The 26,012-nt window shown below is 35.1% G+C and overlaps 1 protein-coding gene across 1 annotated transcript in view; it reads right to left on the bottom strand.

The window, feature by feature from the left end:
* Positions 1–171: 171 nt before the first annotated feature.
* Positions 172–26,012, bottom strand: part of HS2ST1 (heparan sulfate 2-O-sulfotransferase 1) — a gene marked incomplete at its 5' end in the record, with an annotated part of 32,224 nt that continues 6,383 nt past the window's right edge. The window contains 5 exons of the mRNA XM_008587830.1: positions 172–1,447; positions 2,526–2,683; positions 4,536–4,633; positions 12,076–12,214; positions 21,312–21,397. Coding sequence (XP_008586052.1) covers positions 1,221–1,447; positions 2,526–2,683; positions 4,536–4,633; positions 12,076–12,214; positions 21,312–21,397 — 708 coding nt within the window. The remainder of the gene's footprint in view (positions 1,448–2,525; positions 2,684–4,535; positions 4,634–12,075; positions 12,215–21,311; positions 21,398–26,012) is intronic.

The raw sequence follows: 26,012 nt of genomic DNA, 5'->3' as shown, positions 1-26,012 counted from the left end.
TAAATGACAGAGCCAGGACCAGAAATCACGATTTTTGACTCCCTGTCAGTCTTTCCACTATAACTACTGCCTCCAATTATGAATAATGTACTGTGTATCAAAATCAAAAGGTTATTGAAGTTCATTTCAGTGATGTCATAAGAGTAAAGTTAAACGAGAAATACAAGAACAGTAGGTCTGATGGTTTTACTTGATGTAATAAAACTGGTGCAAAACCACTTTTGTCTAATTACGTGTAATCTTTTGGTCCAAATACATAAAATATGCAATATTTACAGCATTTTCCTTTTTTTTTTTTTGTAAATGCAATGCTTTAAAACACATTATAAAGCACCTTAGTAAAAATAGTCTACAGGTAAAAGTACAGAAGTAGGAAAATCCTACCCATACCACAGCTCACTAATGGAGTCATAATATGGAGTCACTGATATCTCAGTTTACAGCTTTACAAATAACCCATGGAGAAACAAATACTAAACTTACTTTTTTTGATATTAATGTGTGGGAGTCTTAACTAGAACCTCAGACAATCTCAACATTCTTTGAAGTATCTTCCCAATATTAGATATTGGGGAGAAAGGAATGAGAAATACTTAGACTCTTTATCTTTTTTTTTTTTTTAACACTAACGATCATTTTTAAAAAATTAAAACCACCTACATAAATATGGGCAACCCAACTACAGCAGAAGTTTTTTTTAGCAAACATGATCAAACATTCCAATAAAGTTCATGAGACATGACTCACAAAAACAAAGCACATACTGCTAAACAGCTGTTAACACTATTCAGTAGAGGAGTATAACCCATATCTTCAGTAAAGGCTGAAGTGGCAAATGGATTTATCTTCATTTATGGTTAGTTGAAAAAATGCTTTATCAAAAACAAGAGTATCAGAACCTTTTCTGAAATTGTACTTAGCCTTTTGATTAGACCTGCCACGTGTTTATTGTAGGTGATGTATAGGTTTTTTCCCCAGGTAGAAGGTTATTACTCTCACCAAATTTAACCAGAAAAAAGAAAGATGCCTGAAACTTAAACTTCCTAGAACACTGACATAACAGCCAGTATCTACTTCCTTGACATTACTGTCTGTGTCCTAACTTGGCTCAAATACAATTGTCTTATACACCTATCAGCGACCCAGGCTCTGGAGCTGACAAGGAAGGTGAAGACAGGGTCAAAGGTTTAGTTCAAGAATCTAACTGTCATATCTTGTACTCAGTTCGATTTAGGATAAATCTTTTCATAGAAAAAGTTTTGTGCGAGGATGTAGAGGTCTCCATCTTTTTCTCGAACAGCATGCGCTCTGATGAATTGGAACTGCTCTAGTGCAAATTCATAGAACTCATTCTCCATTTTCCAAATGTCAGACTGCTGTAGTTTTGCAATGGTTTGTTTAGTGGGGAGTTTCTTCTCTGTGGTTTTCCTAAGATGAGATTTCTTTCCTACTTACAAAGGAAAAAAAGAAAAGGTAAATAATTCTTGGAGAACACACGAAAGACCAATGCCTCTTTATGTGAAGAGATGGTTTAAGTTAATACAACACCCTGAAGGACAGGTAACATAATTGTCTTCTATTAATACAATTCTGGCAAAAACAGAACCCTAATCATACTAGAACTGTGATTTATTCCTTTATAATGTAAATCCATAACCTGTTATTCATTTAATGAGATGTTAAATAGTAAATGTAAGGACTGCCATGAAGTAAAGTGTAGTAAAGTGTAGGCTGATTCCCTCCCACAGTATATTCTCAAGTGCCTGGTGCTCTAAGACTAGTTTATTTTAATTACTTTATTTGGGGCGGGGGATCCAAACTCTTATCAGCACCATGCTCTCCCAAGTGAGCCACCGGCCAGCCCTAAAGAGTAGTTTATTTTTTAAATAGAATAAAACACCTATTGTGAAATGTAATTCTAATTTCTCATAATCTATATTATCTATATGTTACAAGCCAGGGCATATGCATACTCTAGGAAAAGAGTTCCTATGATTGTATCTTATCAAACAAAAACAACAAAACAATCAGAATTAGATTGGACCAGCATGGTCACTTTCAGATATGTAATACTGTGAAGGCACACTTTAAAGCATAATATAAGAGACATAGCACATAATGATTGTTATCAGTGTGATTCAGTCCCACCATACCACCCCTACTTTAAAATGGCAGTAGGCAGGTTTATGAGTGGAATATACAGTCCTAATGATTGGTATCCAGCATTACTGAATATTACACATTTCTAAGATTTCTTCTATAGTTTGTATAATTGCACTATTCCTACAATGCCTTCTAATTCTTATCAAATGCATGTTAATTCATTCAAAAAATATTTAATGAACACTATCTCTATGCCAGGCACTGCTTTGCATTGAAAATAGTGAGCAGAAACAGACAAGATACCTGCCTTTCTGGAGCTATTTGTTGTGTTTTACTGAAGAAACTTCAAATCATATATTCTTCAAGTTGCAAATAGAAAAAGTTAAGGCAAGCTTTAAAAAAAAAACCCTTCATTTATATACCTGTACGATAGAGTTCTGTAGCACCCCTGAAAAACCGGGGCAAAGCTGCCTCCAACAACATGATAAAATCTTCAAGCTCTTCAGTAACTCCCACCAGAAAGTATTCATTAATTAGGTTATACTTGGCTTGATCCATAGCCCACCGGCTTCCCACATTCCTGAAACCAAAGAAAAAGAATTAAAAATCTGGTTGTGAAATCTGCTAGGTATTTTTGATGCCTTTGACACTGTGTATTATGGAGAAAATAGTCACATGTACATCCAAAGCCTTAATGCCCTTTTATTAATGTCCTTTGGGAGGCACACCTGTTTTTAATTTCCTTTGCTTCCATCTCCAATTTCTGCTCAACTATGCAGTACTAATTTGGACTTTACTAGAGGACTCTTAATATAAACAGTTTAGTTTGAAGGCAGTTAAAAAATGTATATATAACATATATTCCTCCCATCTGATTTAGTGTGAGTGCATTTAATTTTTTTAAACTACTCTAAACTTTGTTCATTTTAAGAGCTTTCTATTTCTAGTAAGGTCTAAGCAATTTGTGTTTAGTGCTTATATTAATCTGTGAGGTTAGGTGTTTTTTGTGCGTGAGCTTAGTATTTTCTGAAATTTCTGTGGAACAGAAAATAGGTAAGAAATGGTTCTGCTAAGAATCTTTTATTTTTATTTTTGTTTACACTATCAGCTAATGCTGTTAATAGAAATTTGGCCCTAAATCAACTATACTTTTGTATCCTTTTTAGCTCTAACATTTCTTACTCCTAAGTCCAGCTCTATCTTTAAGTAGCTATGTGATCTTGAGCTGGTGGCTTTACCTTTCTAAATTTTGATTTCTCTGCTATTTAAAGGGGGGGGGCAGAAAGAGAGTTAATTAGTTGATTTCTAAGGCCTCTCTCCCAATTCTGTGAGTCTATGAAACATACTAAAGAAGTTCAATTAAAATCTCCTCAATAATGCCCAATAGACCAACACTCTATTGTTCTAGGGTTCTAAAGCAGGAATTGGCAACTTTTTCTATAGAGGGCCAGAGAGTAAATAGTTTAGGCTTTGCAGACTATATGGTTTAGGTCACAATTACTCATCTCTGCTGTTGTAGCATGAAAACATCCATAGACAATAAGCAAACAAATGCATGTGGCTGTGCTCCAATAAAAGTTTATCTATAAAAACAGGTGATGGGCCAAGTTTGGTGCAGGCTGTAGTTTGCCAACCCCTGTTCTAAGACAACGGTTGAAAACTGAGAAGACATTCTTCCTATGCTTCCCATTCTTCTTGTGCTAGTATGATGCTCTGATACAATCTATTAAGTAAGACATTAAGTTTCACAGTAATCTAATAATATATCTCAAAGAATGAAGAAATTCCTTGCATTTCTCATTACAATTTTAAGGAAGAAACTAACTTTGAATGAGTTCCTGTTTTGTTTTGTTTTTTTCCTACTTTTCCTATTAAAAACAAATAAGAACAAATAAATATGCACAATTATTTTTAAGAACTGAAAACACAGCACATTCTGAGAAAATGAATTCCTTATTAAAGATAAAGTATCTATTTTCCACCTCATGTTTATTAGCAGATTAAAGCACAACCATAAGCATGGCTTCTCTTAAAGTCAAAATGAGTTTAACACTAAAATCAGGTGAACAATTTACCCACTAAGCTTTTCCTCACTCTAACATGAATAGCTAAAACAGCAAGCTTAGGACAAAATAAGGTTTATGAAATGACCCCTGATCTCTAATTAAGAGGTCTGTTGGAACAGAGAAAAAGATAATACCAAAAACAAACAAAAAATCTAAAAACTAGCATCTGCAAAAACATTGTGAAGATATTATATATGAGAAATCTTTTAAATGCATTTAAAGGTAACCACAAAACTAGATATTACTTAATTACATGTTATTTATAGTCTTATCTTCCATTGATTTCCCTATACCAAGCCTTTGTGAAATTCAGGTTACAGAGATAATAAGGAAGATAATCAACTTAAGCTAACTTTATCTCCCTACCAGCATTCTGAGCTGTGGCCACAGAAGAAGGGAATTTGAAGCCAGAGCTTCTCTGGTGCACAGTCTGAGCCGCCCTCAGCTACACATTCATCAAAGGTCTGAAACAAAGACACAGAGGTACAGGTAAGTCATAATTCCAAGTCTCAAGTATCAAATATCTTAATGTGGTAAATTATTAAATAAATGGGCAGGAGTGGATGGGATGAAATAGCACGGTGAAAAGGAAAGGCAGGTTACAAACCTGAGAAAAGTTAAACATGAATTTTTCTCACAACTTTGTTGTGAGAAGTCTAATGTTCATAAGAATTCTTTCACTGTATGAATAAAAACTTCCCCAGATAATAATTTGTCCTTGAAAATAAGTACTGATTTATGATGAAGTTATGAATTTATATTTTCTTACCAAAGGAAATTTTCTATTTGAGATGATATAACATAGAAATACCAGAGAACAAACTTTGGAGGTTTGCTTGTGGCAGTGACACATGTGCAAATACCACCTGTTATCTATGCAAAGAGGAAGTATGAAAGAGTGGAAAGAGCACTGGTCCTGAGCCAAGGCTCCCGAGTTTCTAGAACCAGGTTTGACCCTATGTCAAGTAATTTTTTAAGGCCTCCAGGCCTCGCTTTTCTAATCTATACAATTAGATAAACTTAGAAGGCCTTTCAACCAAAAATCTATGAGAATAGGGACCAAAAAAAAAAAAAAAATCCCTAGAGTTAGCTATGGGTGGAGCTACAGTGGAATGATGCCCTGTATTCTGGCAACATTCAAAAGGCAATGGCAAACTGCAGCCCACAATTTATATACCCATTGTTTTTTTTTTTTTTTTAGATGACTTTCACCACAACATAATGAAAAGACCCAGGTTCAGGAGTCAAACTTGGGTTTGACTCCTGAACCTGGGAGACGTAAGTTTTGTGTTAGTTTCCTCACTTAAAAAATAATGGAATAATCTTATTTTGGGGAACTGATAAAATCATGAATGTAAAAGAATCTACCACAAAGACTGGTTCATAGTAGGCATTCAATAAATGGGATGTGCTTATGTTTGTGTCTGTCTTCTTCCTAATAGTCAAATGCAATGTTTTGTTTGTTCTTGTACTTGATCTTCATAGCATTTGGCCCCAAACTCTCTTTTCTGAAAAAAACCTCTTGGTCTCCCTGCCACTAGTGCATTCTTTTCTATTTCATTGAACACTCCCCTTTTTGGTTTCTTTTTCTGGTTCTCTGTATCCTTCTAAATGTACTATCATTACTTCTCTGAAGGCATATTTTGGTCTTTCTACCAAGTATGGCAGTTCATCTCAGCTATCTTCCCTTTGCCCACACCTTTCCTTAGTTCACTTTTTCATACTTTCCTGGCTTAATTTATAATTTCTAAGCAAAAAACTTCCAAATATATACCCACCAGATCTATCACTTCTTATCGATCTTCTAATACCTTCTACTGTGCATCTCAAATTTCCAGTGTTTGATATTCAGTATTTCTGGCAATTAAGATTATATTGCCTCTTGTAACTTAGACTCAAGATCTCAGAACATTTCTTAATCTTTCTTCTCCCTCACCTCACATACTTGAGGTAATGTCTTTCTAATTCATCTTTCCTTTTTCAATCCTTACTTCCATCAGGATCTCAAAGTATCATGTCTTGATTCTTATAACATCTTCCTAATTGGGCTCCTTTCTCATCTTTCCTTCTAATCTGCTCTGTACAGTTACCAGATGAATTTAAATTGTTACTCGTAACATCCTCTGCTCAGAAACCTTCAATGGCTTCCAATACCTTAAAAAAAAAAAATTCCAACCTCTTTATTCTGGTTTTCAGGAATGCTTCATAATCTGACCTCAATGTGCCAGTCTAGCCTTATCTCTACATGTAACTTCCATCTTTACCAGATTAACCTGTTTTGTATTATCTCAAGCATGTCATGTGTACCCAAATCTATATACCTTTGCTGACTACATTTTCTTCCTAAGTGTCTTCCTTCTACAAATCTAGTTTATATAAAGGCTATATTTCTAGTGACTTCTATGGCCTAAAGCCACTCATTTTCTTTCAGGTCATATAAATTAATTACATACTGCCTATAACAGCCAGTTGTTAGGATCTGGATATGTATATATTATCTATACATACATTTTTATCTACATAACTTGCTTCATGTGCTTTTTTTCATGAGTGTTATATTCTGTCTCCCCAACTACAGTGAAAATTTCTTGAAGGGATCATGCAGTATGCATTTGTGTCCTCTACAACACATAGTGCTATACAAACTGTTTGCACAAGTAATATTTGTGCTGGAAAGAATGCACTTTGGGGATTTACATGAGTATTAAAGACATTGTTCTAGTGGAAATGAACACAGATATAGTAAAATTTTTTCTTGAAGCATTTTGACAGTCCTTTAGAGTTTTCCCAAATTCTCTTACTGTATTGTGATTTTTTTACAAGTGAGAACACCTTAGCTTACACTTGAGACTCCATAAACCCCTTTCAATAGCCATTACATTATTTCTGAATTTTTATAGATGGTCTAACTTAGCTTTACTAGCGTAGGCCATTTTCTAAAAAATGGTTTTATTTATTATAATGCCAACTTGTAGCTCATTTAAAATAACAATAACAACAACAACAACAATAATAAAAACCCTTATGTATCTATCTGTACCATGTCCTAATCTCCATGAACTTTTTGGCTCAATGAACTGAGTGAAGGTTTCTGATTACATGTCTATCCAATTTCTAACAGACAGCTCATAGCATGCTGTCTCTGAAACCCAGTAGAGGTGTTCTGCTTCTTTACAGCACTATCTGATTAGATCACAGACAGAAAAGAAATAAATTACTAAAGTGATTGTGGGTGAACTTATCATCTCTACCACCTTTCTACGGTACATGTGATTGTGTGTGTGAGATTCAAAGACATTAAAAAGACTTTGCTTAAATGTAAGAAACTAGGATATTAAAAGAGGCTGCAATAATTGTAAGTTTCCATAGAATTACTATTTAGATAACTTTGGAAATTTAAATGTATACTACAGAATTAAAGCTGAATTAAAAATGAATAAGCATGCAAGATGGCTATTTTAACCCAAATTCTCTAGTCAGCAAACTCCTAGTTCCTGTACTCCTGAAGTATTTTAGTACTGCAAGCAAAGAAAATTTTTTATTAGACAATATAAAAGCAGAAAAGTAGTTTGGGTTTTTCTTCCTTTCTGACTCCTTATTTGGGAGAGGTGTTTCTCCCCTATCAACCAAAAGAACCCAAGGATGGCCATTAGCAGGGAAGGTGTTCAGGAAAAAAATCCTACGAATAATCAAAAATTGGTTGAACATATGAGTGTTCCAGATCTTAGTATATAACAGAAATTCTCCCATTTCTACATAAATATTTGATGAGTAAAGTAAACCAAGTATTTCCTAGTGAAAGAAAACAAATTAAGACAATTCAATACCATCTTTACAACATACAACATTATGGATCAATCCACTGCCTACAACAGTGACAGCAGCACTTGGGCTTCTCTGTTCAGACCACCAAAGAAGATTGTCACTCAAATGCTTGGTAAACGAAATTTTCCTGCTTACTTGCAAAGTTCCATCAGCACTGCAGACTCTTCTCTTCTCCCATGAAACCCAGTTCAGCACACCACAGAAATGAAAAGTTCTTAAGATATGATTAGCTTTCATCTATCCTTAGAGCAATTCTTTGTGAACTAGATAAAAATGATTTTAAAAACCATCAAATATCAAAATATTCTTTAGACCATGTAGATCATTAGTTTAGATAATTAACTCCTAAAATTGAAGGTTAAAAAAAATTAAATATAATTTGATGCTTGATAGTGATGGCAATTTATTTTCATTCAAATCCATTTCTGCAAATGATCTTGCTTCATATTTTGTAGAGAACACTGAAGAGCGAGCTCCCTTGATTTTCTACTTAGATAAAAGCTTATCTGCATCTGTAGCCCCTTATTGCCTCCATCTTTTAAAAAGTATTTCTTCTATCTCTGAATACCATTTGTACTGCCTTCTGAGACCCTGCTCCATCAATTTTTCTCCAGTTTCTTGTATCACTCACCCTCTTGCTCTCTTCTGATTTCATATGCCTAAATGTCTGTCATTTTAAAGAAACATTTACTGATGTTTCTTTTTCCTTTCAAAGCCAGGCTTCTATATTAAGAGTAGTCCTTCCACTCAGTCTCAACGTCTTCACTTCTCAGTTGCTCCTCAACCCTTTGGACTCCACTTAAACTCCTTTCTTTCAAGTTCCTAATGATCTCCCTGTTGACAAATCTAAGGGACAGTTTTCTTTTCTTTTCTTGGGAGGCTGGCCAGTAAGGGGATCCGAACCCTTATCCTTAGTGTTATTAGCACCGTGCTCTAACCAAGTCAGCTAACCAGCTGGCCCCAAGGGACAGTTTTCAGCCCTCATTTCATCAATCTCTTTGAAATTGAAACTCTCTTCCTATCCTTTTCAAGGACTTACCAGATTTGTCTTTTGATTCTCTGCCCTCAGTCTACCTGGCATGCTCCTCTCTCTCTCTGCCTAGTCCTTAAATGTTGGCATTCCCCAGAGCTACATATTTTTATTTTTCCTTTTTCATTTGATCATTTTTTTCATACTGTTTTCCAAGTGCAATTTCATTCAATCCCATGGTTTCAACTTCTACCTAATGTTGATGATGTCCAAGTCTATAATTTAGTCCAGACCTATTTCTTGAGGTACAAATACAATTTCTGGTGGATACCTCCTCCTACTTATACATGACTCAAAATCATGTCTAATTTGGACTCATCACCTTGTCCTCCAACTCCATTACAACTTACTCTTCCTCCTGTTTTCTTTTTTCTTTTTGGTGAAAAGAACCACCTATGGTCCAAACAGAAACCTGGGAAGAAGAGAGGTCAGCTCTGACTCTGAGTTGTATACTTCGTGGATATTGGCACCTTTTATTGAAATAGAGAACACTGGTCCATGATGAAAAGTTATCAAACCTTAAAATTTTTTAAAGTTTGCCAATTGCAAGGATAAGATGTTATATTATATTGATTTCCTATGGTGCTTTTTACATATAAAATATTCTCTAAGGAGCAATAAGTTCTCAAATGCCTTTGTAGGACAGAATAGTAAAATTCATGTTCCATAAGAAAACATGATCAGGGGGGCCGACCCTGTGGCTTACTCGGGAGAGTGAGGTGCTGGGAGCGCAGCAGCGCTCCCACCATGGGTTCGGATCCTATATAGGGATGGCCAGTGGGCTCATTGGCTGAGCACGGTGCGGACGACACCAAGCCAAGGGTTGTGATCCCCTTACCGGTCACAAAAAAGAAAAAAAAAAACATGATCAGGGGTTGTCAATTGCTAAGGACTACAGAGACAATATTTTGTAAACTAATGTAGAATCAGGTAGTACTAAGTACAGACTACTTCTAACCTCATATTATGGATTGAATTGTGTCCTCCCCAAAAGTTTAATGTGTTGGAGGCTTGGTCCCCACTGCGACAGTGTTAAGAGGGTGGGAAGTCCTATTACTGTAACTGAAAGGTGGGGCCTTGAAAAGGAGATTAGATTGTAGGACCATGCCATAGTGAATGGATTAATAATGGTGGTCAAGGGCATGATTTGGAGGCCTTTAAAAGGAGAGCACATGAGAGTCTCTCTCTTCCTCTGCTCCACCATTTTCTGCCATGTGAGACCCCTGCATTGCTGTAAAGCCACTACCAAAGAAAACCCTCACCTGATGTGATCCCTGGACTTTGGACTTCCCAGCCTCTGAAACTGTAAGCAATAAATTTCATTTTCTTATAAATTACCCAGTTCCAGGTATTTTGTTATAAGCAACAGAAAGACTAATATACCTCATTACTATCTTTTGGAAGTGAATACATATTTTTAAGTAGAATAAGCTAAATTCATTATAATTCCTATAGTTGACTATAAGTCTAGTTAATTTAGAGTAAGAAATACAAAAAGCAAATTGGGGTAGGAATTATGATCTCTGCAACCAGTGAATACTTTTTAATAGCCATAAGCTGATTCTCTCTCAGATTTTTACTTTATTACGCACTCTTTCCGTAAGTGTAATCCCTTGATGCTCTGCTAGTAAAAAACAAAACAAACAAACAAAAACTAATAAAAAATATTTAATAATCTATTAGGTCAGTATAAAGCTGAAATAGTATAAAATAAATATTTACATATTTAAAAAAGTGTGAGTGATGAGAATTATAGGTTCAGATAATATTATTTGGAAGCCATAAGAAGAAAGGGCTATTGTGAAAGAATGACTAAGAGGCAAACCATGGCTATTCAAACTTGGGTACTTGTTGATATTTTCTCAAAATGAATAAATTGTGCCTGTCACTTGAAAGAAAACAACTGACAGTGTTGACAGCCCAGTGGTTCTCAACTGTGAGCTGTTCTGACCCCCAGGTGACATCTGGCAATGTTTGGAGACATTTTTGGTTCTTACAACTGAGGTGTGGGGGATGCTACCTGGTAGAAGTCCGAGATGCTGGTAAACATCCTACAATGTACAAACAATACTCCATGACTATTATCTGGCCCAAAACAACAACAGTGTTGTGATTAAGAAATTCTGTGGAAACCAGTGATAAAAGTTAAGCTTTCAAGCAAAAATAAAATTTTGGAAAACTTGTGTCCGCTACCGTAAGCTTGACAGTTTCTCAATACTAAAGACTTTTCTGATGAGATCAGTGGTGATATTAATGAATGTGAATTTTTGATACTATATAATAAAATGAATGTGTCAACATTTGAAAGGTCCATATAACTCAGTGAACAATATGTTCCAAATGACCAATGCATGATATTTCAAAATTATGCTTGCTTAAAAGACTCATTCAAAGTGTAAAATATATTAACGGATTTTAATGTAGCAGAGTATAAAAAGTTCACTTCTAGGGTTTCATAGATTCCACACTGCAACTAACTAAGAAACTACCACTTGTCAAGTTCTAGTGTAGTATTACAGAAGAATAGCCACAATTTTCTGAAAAGGATACTAAAATCCTCCCTTTTCCAATTACATATCTGTGTGAAGCTGGATTTTCTTTATACACTTCAATCAAAAGTACATAATGAAAAGAAAACTGAATTCAGAAGCAGGTATGAAAATCCAGCTGTCTATATTAAACCAGATACTAAAAAGATTGGCAAAAATGTGAAATGATGCCACTCTTACTTTTTTTTAGAGGAGGAAATGGATATTTGCATTAAAATATTCAGCTCTTGAACAGAAATAAGACATTGTTTAAAATCACAAAAAATTATGTATATAACAAGATATCAACGATATACGTAGCCTTACTTTTGCTTCTTTATACTTTTGGGTTCTTTTCAAAATTTCCAAAATAAGCAAGTAGTACATTTATAATCAATATCAAATTTAAAAAGCACATTGTCCACTGCATTTCATAAGCAATTATCTTTATAAAAATCTTAAAAGTAAAACTAAATATTACCGTTTTAATATTTAGTTTAATAATCTTAAAACCAAATATTACCTTTTTGTCTCCTTGTTTTCGTCTCCTTAACCCTGGTCGATAATCATCTCCAAATCTCAGAAAGTAATAGTAAGAAACTAGCCTCTCAATAGGATCCCTTATGACATTAATGTAAATTGGCTTCTTCTTCACACCAAATCTGAAACAGAACAAAATTAAAAAGGTGAAACAACATTTTCATTCTGTTTAGGGGGTGTCCTGCATTTATATGTAGAAGTCTGAGTATTGATCCCTTATGAAAAAAGAACATGAATTAATTTAAATAAAATAAAACATGTGGAGATTGGGAAATATTTTGATTATTCATGTCATAACTAAGAAATAAGAATTTTAAAATTGTGGCTAAAGATAAAGGAAAAAAGGAGAAAATGAGTGAAAAATAATTTTAAACTTTACTGCCAAGAATTATATAAAACATTTTAATTCTATGCCTTCATAAGTCCAAGTAGACAATTCTTTCTCAAATACATACATATTATTTAAAAATGACTAAGAAAGAATTTAGCATTTATAATTTTTAAATGAACTTATAAAAAAGTGCTTTATTATATTCTATAATCAATCATCTGGTGCTACAAAAAGTTTCAAATCTGCATTAAATATATAGCAATAATTGCTCATTTCTGGCTCACCATTATCAATGGACACAACATTAGTCATCAGAAGTGTCACCATTTGAAACTACCGTCTACTGTTGCTGATTTTAAAGACAAGACAGAAGTTAAAGACATTAAGTTTTCAGGATTATTTCCTTAGGGAATGATAAGGAGTTGAGGAACACAGCAGACTTTTACTTCAGCAACCCTTGCAAACCCTAAAATTGTCTAACTGGCTCCCTGTTCTAATATCCTCTCCAGTCTCAGTCTTGAAGTGTTACCATTATCTTGACTCTTCCCTTTCCTTTATTCTTAAAAGTTACCAAGTCCCTTTTGTAAGCTTTCTCACAGATTTATCCTGCCTTTGTCCTTGTCTTTTCTTCACCATTGCCATAACCTAGTTGGTTTTCTTACATCCAGTTTCTCTCCCTTTAAATCTGCTTTCCATGCCAATTCTCAACTAATGTTCCTAAAACACCATTTCTCACATCACTCTTCTTAGGAATCTGAAAGAACTCTACTGATTAGTTGACCCCTTTGCCTGGTTGTCTTATGTTTGTTTGCCTTATGTCTTAGGTACCACCTTATTGAGCTAACTTTCTTCAACTCTTCTCAAATAAGAAACCATCTATCTGTTATACTAGGTCCACTTCTACCTCCTCCCATGTATCATACTTATTCCTTTTTCTCCTTAGATGACTTTGCTCATTCTGTTTTCCTTAACTAGAATGCCACTCTCATTTCTCTATTCTTTCTTTCTCCATATTAATTCATTCAAAAAATACTTTTTGTGTTTTCAATATGTCAGACACTATTGTAAATACAAGGCATATAGCAGTGAAAAAAAAAAAAGACAAAACTCCTTGTCCTTCTGGAGCTAACATTAAGCAAATATGTCAGATGGTAAGAAGTACTAAGGAGAAAAATGCAGTGCAAGGGAATAGGGAGTGCCAGGGGAAGTGGGAGACAGTACAAGTCATAACACAGTCATGCTACACAACAAAGTTTCAGTCAACAATGGACCACATACGTGACAGTGATCCCATAAGATTATAACAGAGCTGAGAAATTCCTATCTCCTAGCAATGTCATAGCCATTGTAACATCATAGCACACTTAATTTTTTATTAATTTAGTGTACCCTAAGTGTGTAGTGTTTACAAGCTCTACAGTAGTGTAATGTCCTAAGCCTTCACATGCACTCACAACTCACTGACTCATCCAGAACAATTCCCAGTCCTGCAAGCTCCATCCATGGTAAGTGCCCAATACAAGGTAAGTGCCCAATACAAGTGAACCATTTTATAACTTTTATATTGTATTTTGATTATACCTTTTCTATGTTTAGATACACAAACATTTACCATTTTGTTACAATTAACTACAGTATTCAGTACAGTAATATGCTGTACAGGTTTGTAGCGTAGGAGCCATAGGTTATACCACACAGCCTAGGTGTGTAGTAGGCTATACCATCTACATTTGTGTAATTACACTCTCTGATGTTTGCCTAATGGTGCATTTCTCAGAATGTATCTCCATCATTAAGTGACACATGACTGTAGTATTTCTCAGGAGGGCATCACTGGTGTTATGCAACAAGGAGGCAAGCCATTTAGGTATCTGAATGTCTTGGAAGCGTCTTGGAAAGTGTCTTGGAAGCACGAAGCCCTGAAGCAACTAAGTGCCAAGTGTTTTGAGGAACAGCAAGGAGATCAATGTAGCTGCAGAATCAGAGAGGGGATAGTAATAGAGGATGAGAGTAGAGAGGTGATGGGGGGGAGTAAGTGTAGATCGTTAAGGGCCTTGTATACCATTATAAGCATTAATTTTTATGGAGAGTCAGAAGGGAGGCTAGTGGAGGGTTTAAGCAGAAAAGTATCAGGATATGATTTATTTTAAAAGGCCATTGGCTGCTATTTTGGAATAAACAGAGGAGCAATAACGAATCTTGTAACCTCTCTTCCTGAGGACTCCAGCATACAGTGCCATCTGCTCTCATTTGATAGCTCTTGCACCCAGAAGCTATCGCTATCAGGCAATTTAACTCTTAGCTTGTTCTACTAGTGTTTCTTTTGTAAGTCTTTTCTCCCCAACAGTGTTGTAAGTCACTTGAAGCATAGTACCAATAATGCAGTAAAAATTTCTTTCACAATTTTCTAAGAGGAAAACAGTATTACTGCAAATATACGGCACTGTCACATTAGGTATTAGAGTAGAAGCTCCATAATGGCAGGGACTGTTTCTCTCTTGTTTATGGCTTTATCTCTAATGTTCAACACTGTGCCAAACACACAAGTGTTGAATATGAACAGAACTAGGTTGAACAAACTTTTGTGAATCAGCCACTTACAAAAGCCTGTCTATGGGAGAGTGCACTCAGTAGTGAGAAGAGAGGAGCAAGGCATCAGTAATGCATAGTTCTTACCTTAGGTGACAGAGTTGAGTGTCTTGTAACAGGAAGCTACAAGAAGGGGAGATTGCAGGACAACGGGATAATGACTCCATTCTTAAGGCTGTGGGATTCCCTGGGAATCCCCTCTATTGTATTATTAGTCACTGCCCTACCCTGAGCCATTCTCTTGGGAATTACCTCATCCCAGAAGAACATTTGCCTCCAATGCTTCCTCTTTTCCCCTTGTCTCTGACATGTGGAGCAGAGAGCAATTCTTACCAAGCAGCAGTGAAAAGGGGATATAACATGTTACAAAACTCTTCTTATTGTTCAGGAAATGGTTGTCTGTGGGTTGGCCTTGGGTGGCATTTTTATATATGAAGTATGATTTTAGTGAGATAATCTGTGAACTCATTCTGAAAATGGATAAGAACTATTACTTGTAAGTTAGGGATTGGTTATATAGATATGAAGGACTGAAGGCAAGGGGACTGTAAAAGAAAATAGGCATGATAAAAATAGCACCTGGGCCACTCAGCTCAGCTGGTTAGGAAATAAGAAAAAATAAAGTTTGTTGGTTTAACTCTTTTGTCAACCAGGTCATTTGTATAGGGGAAAAAATAAGCTCTGTGGTCACAGACTTCACCTTTAACCTGGCCAGTCATTTGAGCTGTTCCTCAGGAGGGCTCAGGTAGAAAAGCAGAAAACCCAGCTCTACTCAAGGAAAATAAACTATACTACATTGACTTGTTAGAACATGATCTTCCTGGAAAAAGAACGGCATATTTGCTAGGAATCTGTAGATGAGGATAAAGAAGGAAAAAATATAATCTGAGCAGCAGATCAGATCAGTAAGAAGATGTTTTAGGAACCTCATTCTTGCTATATCAGCATATGTGGTATGATAAAGCAAGGCTTTATCTAGCCTCATTTCTAGGCTTTATCTAGGCTCATTTCTTTACAACTACACTCTATAGACACCTTAGATAGAAAAGTGAACAATGAGAATGGTTAAAAGAACTAGTTCATACTCAGAACAGTTGTAAGGAACCTCTAAAAGGGAGATGATGAAGTTGAAAGAGGGCTGAATAGCCTTTGGGAAGCATTATGCTTTGAAATTTCTAGTTTAGACTAGATTTAACATCTCTACTTAAGCATCAGTCTCGCTGGGGACATTTGTGCCTTGTACATATTTATTCTGGAGTCTTTTAGCACTAAAGGTTCATCAAATGTTTCAAATCCTAGTAGCAAGTTCCAATTGTCTTGTTTCAAAAAAAGTAAATGATCTATTAGTATTTGTTGGTCCTACTGATGATAACGTGAATAAATGATTTTTAAAGTAATTTATTTCTTAAAAAGAGCTTTTGTCTACTATATATTTATTAGAATTGTTCAAATTTTAAAAAGTGTGTGTGTGTGTGGGGGGGGAATCTAACAATTCCAAATGCTGGTGAGGATGCACAGCAACTGGAACTGTTAAACACTGTTGGTGAGATTGCCAAATGATACAACTGTTTGGGAAAACAGTTTGGCAACTTCTTCACAGTTACCACAAAACCCAGTAATCCCACTTCTAGATTTTAACCTAAGAGAAATTAAGACATATGACCACAAAAAACCTGTAAGCAAATATTTTGGCAGCTTTATTCATAGTCATCAAAAGCTGGAAAAAACCTAAATATGCAGAAAATGGTGAGTAGACAGAAATTGTGTTACATCTATACAATGGAATACTACTCAGGAAGGAACGAACTCTTGATATAGGATGTCAAAAGCATTACATTGAGTGAAAGAAGATAGAGTCGAAAGACCTGGTGACCAATAAAATATAGGTGGTGAAGAAAACAGTTGTCCAAGATGACTATAAAGTTTCTTGCTTGGGTGTCATGACAGATAAAAATGGGCAAACTTTCTAGCAGGGAATAATGAAGACAAAGATGAGTCTTGTGCAATGTCTAATTAACAACTGGAAATAAGAAGGACCAGCAGAGTTTCTGTGGCCACCCCGAATGGGCCCAATCTCACCTGATCTTGAGAGGTGGACCAGCAGAGATTCAGAAAGGGAGAAGAAGAAAAAATCAGCTAGACAACATGGGAATTCAAAGAAGACAGGATTTTAAAAGAATTATAACAGAACTTGATATACATTATCATATGTAATCCTCACAAACACCTCATGAGATAGTAACTTTAGTTATCCTCATTTGACAAATGGGGAAACTGAAGCTCAAAGACCTGAAGTAATGTGGCTGAGATAGGAGAGCTGGTAATGAGCAGAGATGGATGTAACTGCTGATCTGACTTCACACACTGTCGGACTCCACAGACTGCTCCTTAACAGTCTACAGAATCAGTGCGATAGAAAGAGCTGGGAGTACAAGGTCAATGAAAAGGCAACTCCCACATATTGTCTGTAATGATTAAAATAATTTTAAAAAATTTCTACAGTGTTGTTATATACTTGTTCAAAGTTTTAAAAAATGGTGCAAACTTCAGTTGGTTCAGCAAAGAAGTACAAGGTAAAAAAGACAATCTCACATCAATCTATATACTAACAAACTATTTAGATGTAAAATATTGTCACATTATTGCCCTCTGAGATATTTCAGACCTGGTGAAGGATTAAGTTATTTGTTTCTTGTCCTAACATTACTGCTTCTTTACTTATTCACCTTATTTATTCTGAAAATGACAACAGAGATAATATGAAGAAACTAAAATGACAGCACTTAAAACTTATTCTTCATTTCTAGGGACAACCACAAAGGTACATACCTGATGTATGCCTGAATAAAACTGTCTGTTGTATCAAAATTAACTTTCAAATATCTTTCTAAGAGGGATGCTGACATGTGACCTTGACGTACCTACATCATAAAAAAAATCAGCAGATTTGATCAAAAGTACAACATTAAAACAGTTTTCTTTTATGTTTTGCTTTTTAAAAAATTTTTTGCCTGCTGGCCGGTACATGGATCAAACCCTGGACTCTGGTGTTATCAGCACCACACTCTAACCAACTGAGCCAACCCCTAAAACAGTTTTCTTTTAGCTGATCATTATTCATTATGAAGCGAAATGTTTATTCCTGAAAAAGCATTTTTGAAAGAGATGTTCTACTGTTTTTCTTTTCTAAAGTTTGAAGAAAATCAAAGTGGGGTAATAGATGCTACTGACAAATGAATAGTATGAATTTAAAAGGGAGGGTAATCTGTAATATTTTCACTGTTCATAACAAAACATAATGAACTAATAATTATAGGAAAAATGGGGTTTTAGTGAATTCATTAAAGTCAAGAACTGCAACTTACTCAACTTTGTATTTCCTGCACAACAGATCATTTTGAAAATGTCCAACCTGGGCCGGCCTGTTGGCGCACTGGAGAGTGCGCCGCTTGGGAGCGCAGCGGCGCTCCTGCCGAGGGTTCAGATCCCATGTGGAGACCGGTTCCCACTCACTGGCTGAGCGTGGTGCGGGCGCAACACTGAGGGTTGGGATCCCGTTGCCGGTCCCCGGTACGGGCGCGACACCGAGGGTTGTGATCCCATTACCGGTCAGTAAAAAAGACAAAAAGGAAAAAAAAAAAAAAAGAAAATGTCCAACCTATACAATTAAACTGGAAAATTTATAAATTTATGACACTAATTTATCATATCTACATTTTTCTAAAATTGTGTGGTCCACCAGTTAAAAAGAAAACAAATCAGTAAAAGAACATTAACAGGAAAAATGGAAAGGAACAAGAACTAGAAAATATGCTAAAACATCAAAGAATAGGATTATAACACAAAGTAGCAAGATAGAATAGGAATGCAAAAATGTAAAAAGGAATTATTTTTGTTATTCTAAAGTTCTCAAAAAACAAATAAACACAACCAAAATACGACTTAATCACATACAGGCTTGCAAATATGAGGGTACTATAAAAAGTTCATGTAAAAACAGAATTAAAAGATAACGCTCCCCATATAGGCCAGCCACCCCCCACCAATCCCGCCCAAAAAAGATAATGCAAATCTTTCCATGAACTTTTTGAAATATCCTTGTAATATGTGCTGCTTAGTAATCAGTCTAAACTAGAAAAAACTTTACATTTTTTTATTTCCCTATCTTATTTCCTGAGTTTCCTAGGGCTCACACTCTTTTTAATGTCTCTGCTAAGGCAAATGAAAAATTATGTGATTAAGTATTTCTTTCACCAAATTCACCATTAAATTACTTCTCCTGAGGGCAAGTTATTTAATGGACTCCACAAAGTACTATGCCAGTCAAGAATATGTTTTGAAGAATAAAGTATTTTAAAAATTGGTAAGGTGACGTTTCTTTCCTCTTCCTTACTCATTCATGGAGTATATGGCTATCAAGCTAAAAGATATTTTAAAAGATCCTAGTACATACATCAAAATATATTTCTGCTAGTTGATTTTGTTTAGGTATTTGTTTAAAATCTTGTAAAAGTCTATTAAAAATTTTCACAATACCTTTCACTTTCAATAACATGAGACCCACTATGAAAATATTCAAACCCTTAAATGTTTATGCCAGTATTTAATAAGATTAATATTTTCAAAAAGCTTTATACTTTTCAACTGCAAAAACTCCAGCATACACCAGAGCTTTGTTCTAAGTACAAGCCTTTGCCAAAAGTAAAAGCACTCAATATATAATTTTAGTAATGAAAACTTAAAGTATTAGAAACCAAGTTGTATGTGGAAAAAAATAAGTCATTTAGGTGAAAAGGTAACAAACATTCAATTCAAGGAAAATGCAGCCCTGAGGGAAAATATGCATATGAATGAAGTTTATGAAATTGGTTCAATGCCTCTGCAAAGAAAAAATAATTAGTTTTTTTAAAGCTGCCTTTAAAGTGATTTCAATATTGCAATATGAATTATTTATAGAAAAATGTACATCTAACTTTAAAGCTACCATTTTATTGAAAGATACTGAGTACTACGGGAGAAACCAGAAATGGGAATATATCATTTTATATGTGTAATATTTCAGTGATTCCTTTTTAATTACATGGATTTCTAAAAAAGTTAAGATTTATTATCAATCTGAATCAGTAATATTTCATTCTACTCTTTTTCTTTACAAATTTTATAAGTTAAATTGAGAGTGGAATATCATTTTCATTTTAAATTTTACATTAGATACCTTTTAAAGTTGACAAATACATGAAGATGTATTACACTCTTAAGGCATGACTACTAATTCAAAACTGAGTGACCATGTCTAAGCTTAAATAATAGAAATATATATATTTTTAGTGTTTTTTAAGTCAATGTAGAGTCTCATTAAGGAAAACATTTATTTTTTGGCGGCTGGTCAGTACAGGGATCAAACCCTGCACTTTGGTGTTATCAGCACCATGTTCTAATAAACTGAGCTCATTAGGACAGCCCTCATTAGGGAAAACATTTAGATTTGAGGTGTTACTGTAATGGTACTATGTGTACTACAAAAAAATGTTCAAATGGAACTCAAGATATATATTTAGAATATTCCTTTTGCTCAATTTTCTGATCAATACTTAATGTAGCACAGACTCTGGAGCCACATAGTGATTGAATACTGTAAATAGGCCCGTAGTTTTCTGAACTTTTCTTGAAAATTATGACAGAAATACCCTGATCCCACTCTTTTCCAAAAATACGGGATATGAGACTTATTTATCTCCAATTACAGGCAAATTCAAACATAAAAGAAAATTACTAATTAGTTTAGAAGTCTCTTCTTAATACATCATAATTTTAAAGCTAAAACAGGTAGCACAAGGGAAAGTGTATGCTTTACTGTGTCTTGGCTGAGAAGCAGATACATTAAGGTATCAATAACTGAGTGAGGGCTTCTTTGCTTTCTCAGTTCTCACTTGATGTGGTGAGTCATAATCTGATTAGCCTGTAGGTTAAAAATTGAGCTCTCCTGAAATAGTTTCATTCTGGTTGTACAAGAAACATATACATAATAATGATAAATAACTTTAGATAAATAAAGAGTATTAACTAAATTTAACTTTGCCCTTAATTCTCATAATTAATATGAGAACTGCCAATTTATGAACACTAGAGGGCAGTAAAACACTAGATGGTATATTTAAATTACAGATCTAAAAGTAGCAAAGGCAAGTCAGTATATTCTTTTTTGGAAAATCAAAATCATAACAATTTAATGAATTTATTCCTCTTTAGGTTGCTAAAGTGCAAAGCACTCTTTATAAGTCATTTTAGGTGTAACTTACTTTGTAAAATCCAAATAAGAAATGTGTCCATGATAAAACCCTGGTTTCATCTCTTTCCAGGAAGTTATATTCTTTACAAAGCGTACCTAAAAAGGGAGAACACATTCATTACTAAAGTACAATTTAAAGAAAATTAAATTGGATGATAGCAAAATACTTTCCATTCAGGAATTTAAAACCAATCATGCCATTTTGACTATCACAGAGCCTGAAACACAGATTTGGACTAAGGAAAGTGTTGAGTGTAATCTGTAACTACTAATTCAACTGCACTCAGAAAAGAGCGAAAGATGATTGTGAAAATAAAATCACACAATGCAATAATAACAATGCTGTACGGTGAATACATTTACACGGGGTAGGAGAGTGTGTGTGGGAGTGTGTAACCACATCCTACCATCACACATGCTAAAGCAGGAATAGTGTAGTACAGGGACATTCTATGCATGTTAAATGTTTTCTTCTCAAAGGTTTGTTATTTATAAAAATTAATTTTTATTAATGACTCAACAAATAAAATTAAAACTAATCCTTAAACCAAAATGACTAAAGAAAAGATGACTATTATCAGAATATTTTAAGGGATATCATAAGCAGATATCATAAGCTTGTTGATAAAATTAGAGACATGATATAGGTCAAATAAAAAATTAATATCTAAATGTCATTTAGTTTATTGGAATTAAAAGTATACAAAAAGTTAGTTAATATGAAAAATCCTGTAAGTATAAACATATTAAATTTTTTTAAAGAACTGGTTAATACAGAACTTGATAAACTTACGTATCACCAGCTGCAAAGCAGTGATGCACATTTTCTCAAAGGAAAATGGAATAGATTTTTGATAAGCAAATCTTGGTATGATAAATAAAAGTGGTTAAGAATCTCTTCTGGAGACTAGATATACAGTGCAGGGAGTGGGAGTGGGGGCGGTAAGGCCCACCACTCTAAACCGCACTGAAAGCATCTGTAAACTGTGACCTCAGCCTCTAAAGCACAAGACTGTCAATTGCATAATTCTGATAGTTTAACAATCTTTCATTCACATTTTAAAATAGAATCAGTCACATGGAGATATTCTGGAGTACATCACACTGGATTAGAGTAAATAAGTTTAACAACAATAAATGCTGATGGCTTCCTTCTAAATAAGGCCTATTGGTAGGGTTGGGATGGGAAACAGTGCAGATGCAGCCATATGTCAGAGAATGGGAATAGGTAAAAATGAAATGTTCTCGGAGAAATTTTTTAAGGGAAGCATTAATAACTCATATACTAAGAGAAATAATGGAGCTTTTTGTACGGAAATGAAATAAGCCTTACTTAATACCCTCTCCATAAGCATACATACCCTTAAAATAAAATCTGGAAATTGAATGCAGATAAAATTAGGTTGCGTTAGAAAATATACAATTTCATTTTAGCAGATATTTTCAATTTTTCCACCACCAAACCAAGAGCCAAATAAATGTGATTTGATGTTCTCATATTTTTTCCTTTTTGTTCTTCAACTAAGGCAGGAAATAGAAGTAAATAATAAATGGCAAATTAAAAAGATACAGAAAATATAAGATAATCTAAAACCTGAATCCTTAAAAAAACTTTACATATTGAATATGAAAGTCCTTACAACTGCCAGTAAGTGGTAAATTATTTCATATAAACCTTTGGTTCTGTGAAAATCTATTCCAGTATTTCAGCAAAAAATGAGAGGTAAATAGAAGACAAGGAGAATAAGGAATTGCAGGTGGTGGTTGAAGGGAGCTTAAGACATATTTAGCAACTCAGCTCTATTTTCCAGAAGCTGAGATTTAATATGAACATAGTGGTGTATAGGATGGAAATGAAAGGAAATGCTAAATGAAGTCTGAGAAAATGGTGTTATACAAGGGTACTTCAAAAAGTTCATGGAAAGATAGAATTAAAAGATAATGTGAATCCTTCCATGAACTTTTTGAAGGACCCTCATATAAGCCAAATGTTAGGGAGGATCATAGTACAAACTTTGGAGTATACTGTGGTGAAATACTCTGGTGGAAATGAGTCAGGTACAAACTTCAAGTATTCTTTTTCCTCCAGCCTTCCTGAGGGTGGTCGATATTCAACTAACTCCTCCTGAGGATGAATGACACTTCATCCCATGTGTGTCCTTCAATGTGAGATGAGGAGCCCAGGAATATGGATGATACCTGGACTACTGCAAAGCTTCTCAAATTTTAATGTGCAATTGAATAACCTGGGACTCTTGTCAAAACGCAGATTCTGAATCAGTGGGTCTGGAGTAGGGACCGAGATTCTGCACTTCTAACAAGTCCCCAGGTGATGGCCATGCTGCTGGTCCATGGGCCACACTGAGGAGCAAGGCTTCAGCATGTGTGGGCCCGAGAGCTACTTCTTGATTTTATTAACGTGAGGCTTGTTTTTATAGTGCTTGCAAAGGAGGCCTGAGGTCTACAGGAGCTCTCTAGCAAGGATACTCTCGTACTCACTGTTTCAGTAGAAGTATACTGAAATAAAGCAGATTTTTTTTATAATCTTCTAAGTTACCACAACAAATAAAACAGAAAGGGGAACAGGTGCAGGGTGAACCCTGACAACTCAGTCTCCTGTTCCTAACCCTGTACCCAACCCCCCATGATGCCTGAAGTACACTGGAACCAAGCATTACAAGAAACATATTTTAAAAACTAATACAGTAAGAAAAAGGTATGTGCTTCCAGTTGGACTCAGGGAAGATTTGGGTGAAGGCAGAGAACAGAACAAGGCATGAATCTTCCACTGCTGACCCCAATCTCAAACTCTTTAGTTTACAGAATCAGAATTTTAGAGGTGGAAGTGACCTAGGATATCCTGTACTCTTTATTTTATAGATAAACTGAAGTCCAAGAGCCACATACCTTAGATTTTGGTTCGATCATCCCTTCTAAGTCAGTAGTTAACTTCCTTAATTTATAATTCATTAAAATATTATTGTCCAACTTAAACAAGGGAAGAAAAACCCAGAAGGATTTGAAAGGAAATGAGAATAGGTATCATTCACACCATAATTCTGTAAATCAACAAATTTGGACATTGCAAATTTCAGGTTTTGTCCACTACTAAGGTAATCCCTCAGATCCAGTCATCAAAACTCCTCCACCTCTAAGATCGCAAAGCTCTGTTGATATAACTCCTATGTCAATTGTTTATTTCCTCATAAATTTACTCATTACCTTCATCATAATCTCAAACTTCCAATCCACCCTGATCATTAGTCTCTTACTGGACAACCTTTCAACAATGACTCTTGACTTATTCCTTTGTCTTTCTACTGCCTTGGTGATTCCTGGGGTTTCTTAGCACTGCCTGTGAAAACCAAGAGACTCAGTCTAAATATTTATGTAGGACTTGGAAGTTTATTTCCTAAATTCATGCTATTGGAGATAAAGTCAGGCGGATTATTGTTGCTTTTAAATCCTCTAGACTCTTACTGCTAAAGTAGCCAAAACTCATAAAATCTCTCTCTAATCTCCAACTAAAAGAATACCAGAGCCTACATACTTAATATATATGTATATGTACCCCTTCTTTCATCTCAGCATTTAACTAAGGCAATATATTAAAGTCTCATTAATAAATCTGTGGCTGATTTACAATTTGTTGAACTGAAGTTTACCTTCCCTTTATGGAGAAAAAAAGTGCTATGGTTAAAGTGGTGGTTTACACTAATCTGGGAACTAGTCTGAGCATTTAGAAGTGTCATTTACATACTACTGAAATTCCATATCATTTTTCTCTCTTCTTCAAAGCTGTTCTCTAAGGAAATAGTATAAGTAACCTCCTTTGAAAAACAGTATTCTTAAAATTTTCTTTTTAAGGAATTAATTTACCCACTTCTGCTTTTAGCCATGTTTAATATTTATCCGCTTAGTTCTCCAAAATTTTCCGTTTCTACTCTTTCACCTCCATTTTTTCCCTTTCATCAGTCAGTTTCCAGTTCCCACTCTATCATTCTTTGCCCTCTCACCTCCCTTGCACCACTTACTTTGTCTTTCAGTTTGTTTTCTACTGTTGTTCCTCCAAACTGAGGCATTATGCCCAAGACCTTGAATATGGAAGGCTAATTCCATGCCCAAGGCTATGGAATACAGAGGAATATGAAGAAGAAATGGAGATTAGGTGAGTAAGCTTCTACTCAGTTCATTTTAAAGATTCTTACTGACTACACTTGGCACTAAGGAAAAGTAAAGTGATAGGCTAAATAAATAAATAAAAGCAAAACTTAATATAGTATCAAATGACGTTAAGGAGACTGAAGACTGAAAACTGTTTTGGGGAGAAGAAATAAAGCCACGATGGTGAGTTTATTAGAAAAAATTTTTCATACAATGATTGAAATATGCTATCAAGAAGAATGTTTCTGGGCCGGCCCGGTGGCGCACTGCTACAGTGCGCCACTTGGGAGCGTGGCGGCGCTCCCGACGAGGGTTCAGATCCCACATACAGACTGGTTCTCGCTCACTGGCTGAGCGAGGTGTGGGTGCAACACCGAGGGTTGCGATCCCGTTGCCGGTCCGGTCCGGTACGGGCGTGACACTGAGGGTTGCGATCCATTGCTGGACAAAAAAAAAAAAAAAAAAAGGAAAAAAGAAAAAAAAAAAAAAAAAAAAAAAAAAGGTTCAGGGGGGGGAATGATATAGGAAAAAAAAAAATGGTTTTATG

The sequence above is a fragment of the Galeopterus variegatus genome, unplaced genomic scaffold (assembly GCF_000696425.1).
Source record: "Galeopterus variegatus unplaced genomic scaffold, G_variegatus-3.0.2 Scaffold4554, whole genome shotgun sequence".
Lineage (NCBI taxonomy): Eukaryota > Metazoa > Chordata > Mammalia > Dermoptera > Cynocephalidae > Galeopterus > Galeopterus variegatus.
This window is presented reverse-complemented; position numbering and strand designations above follow the sequence as displayed.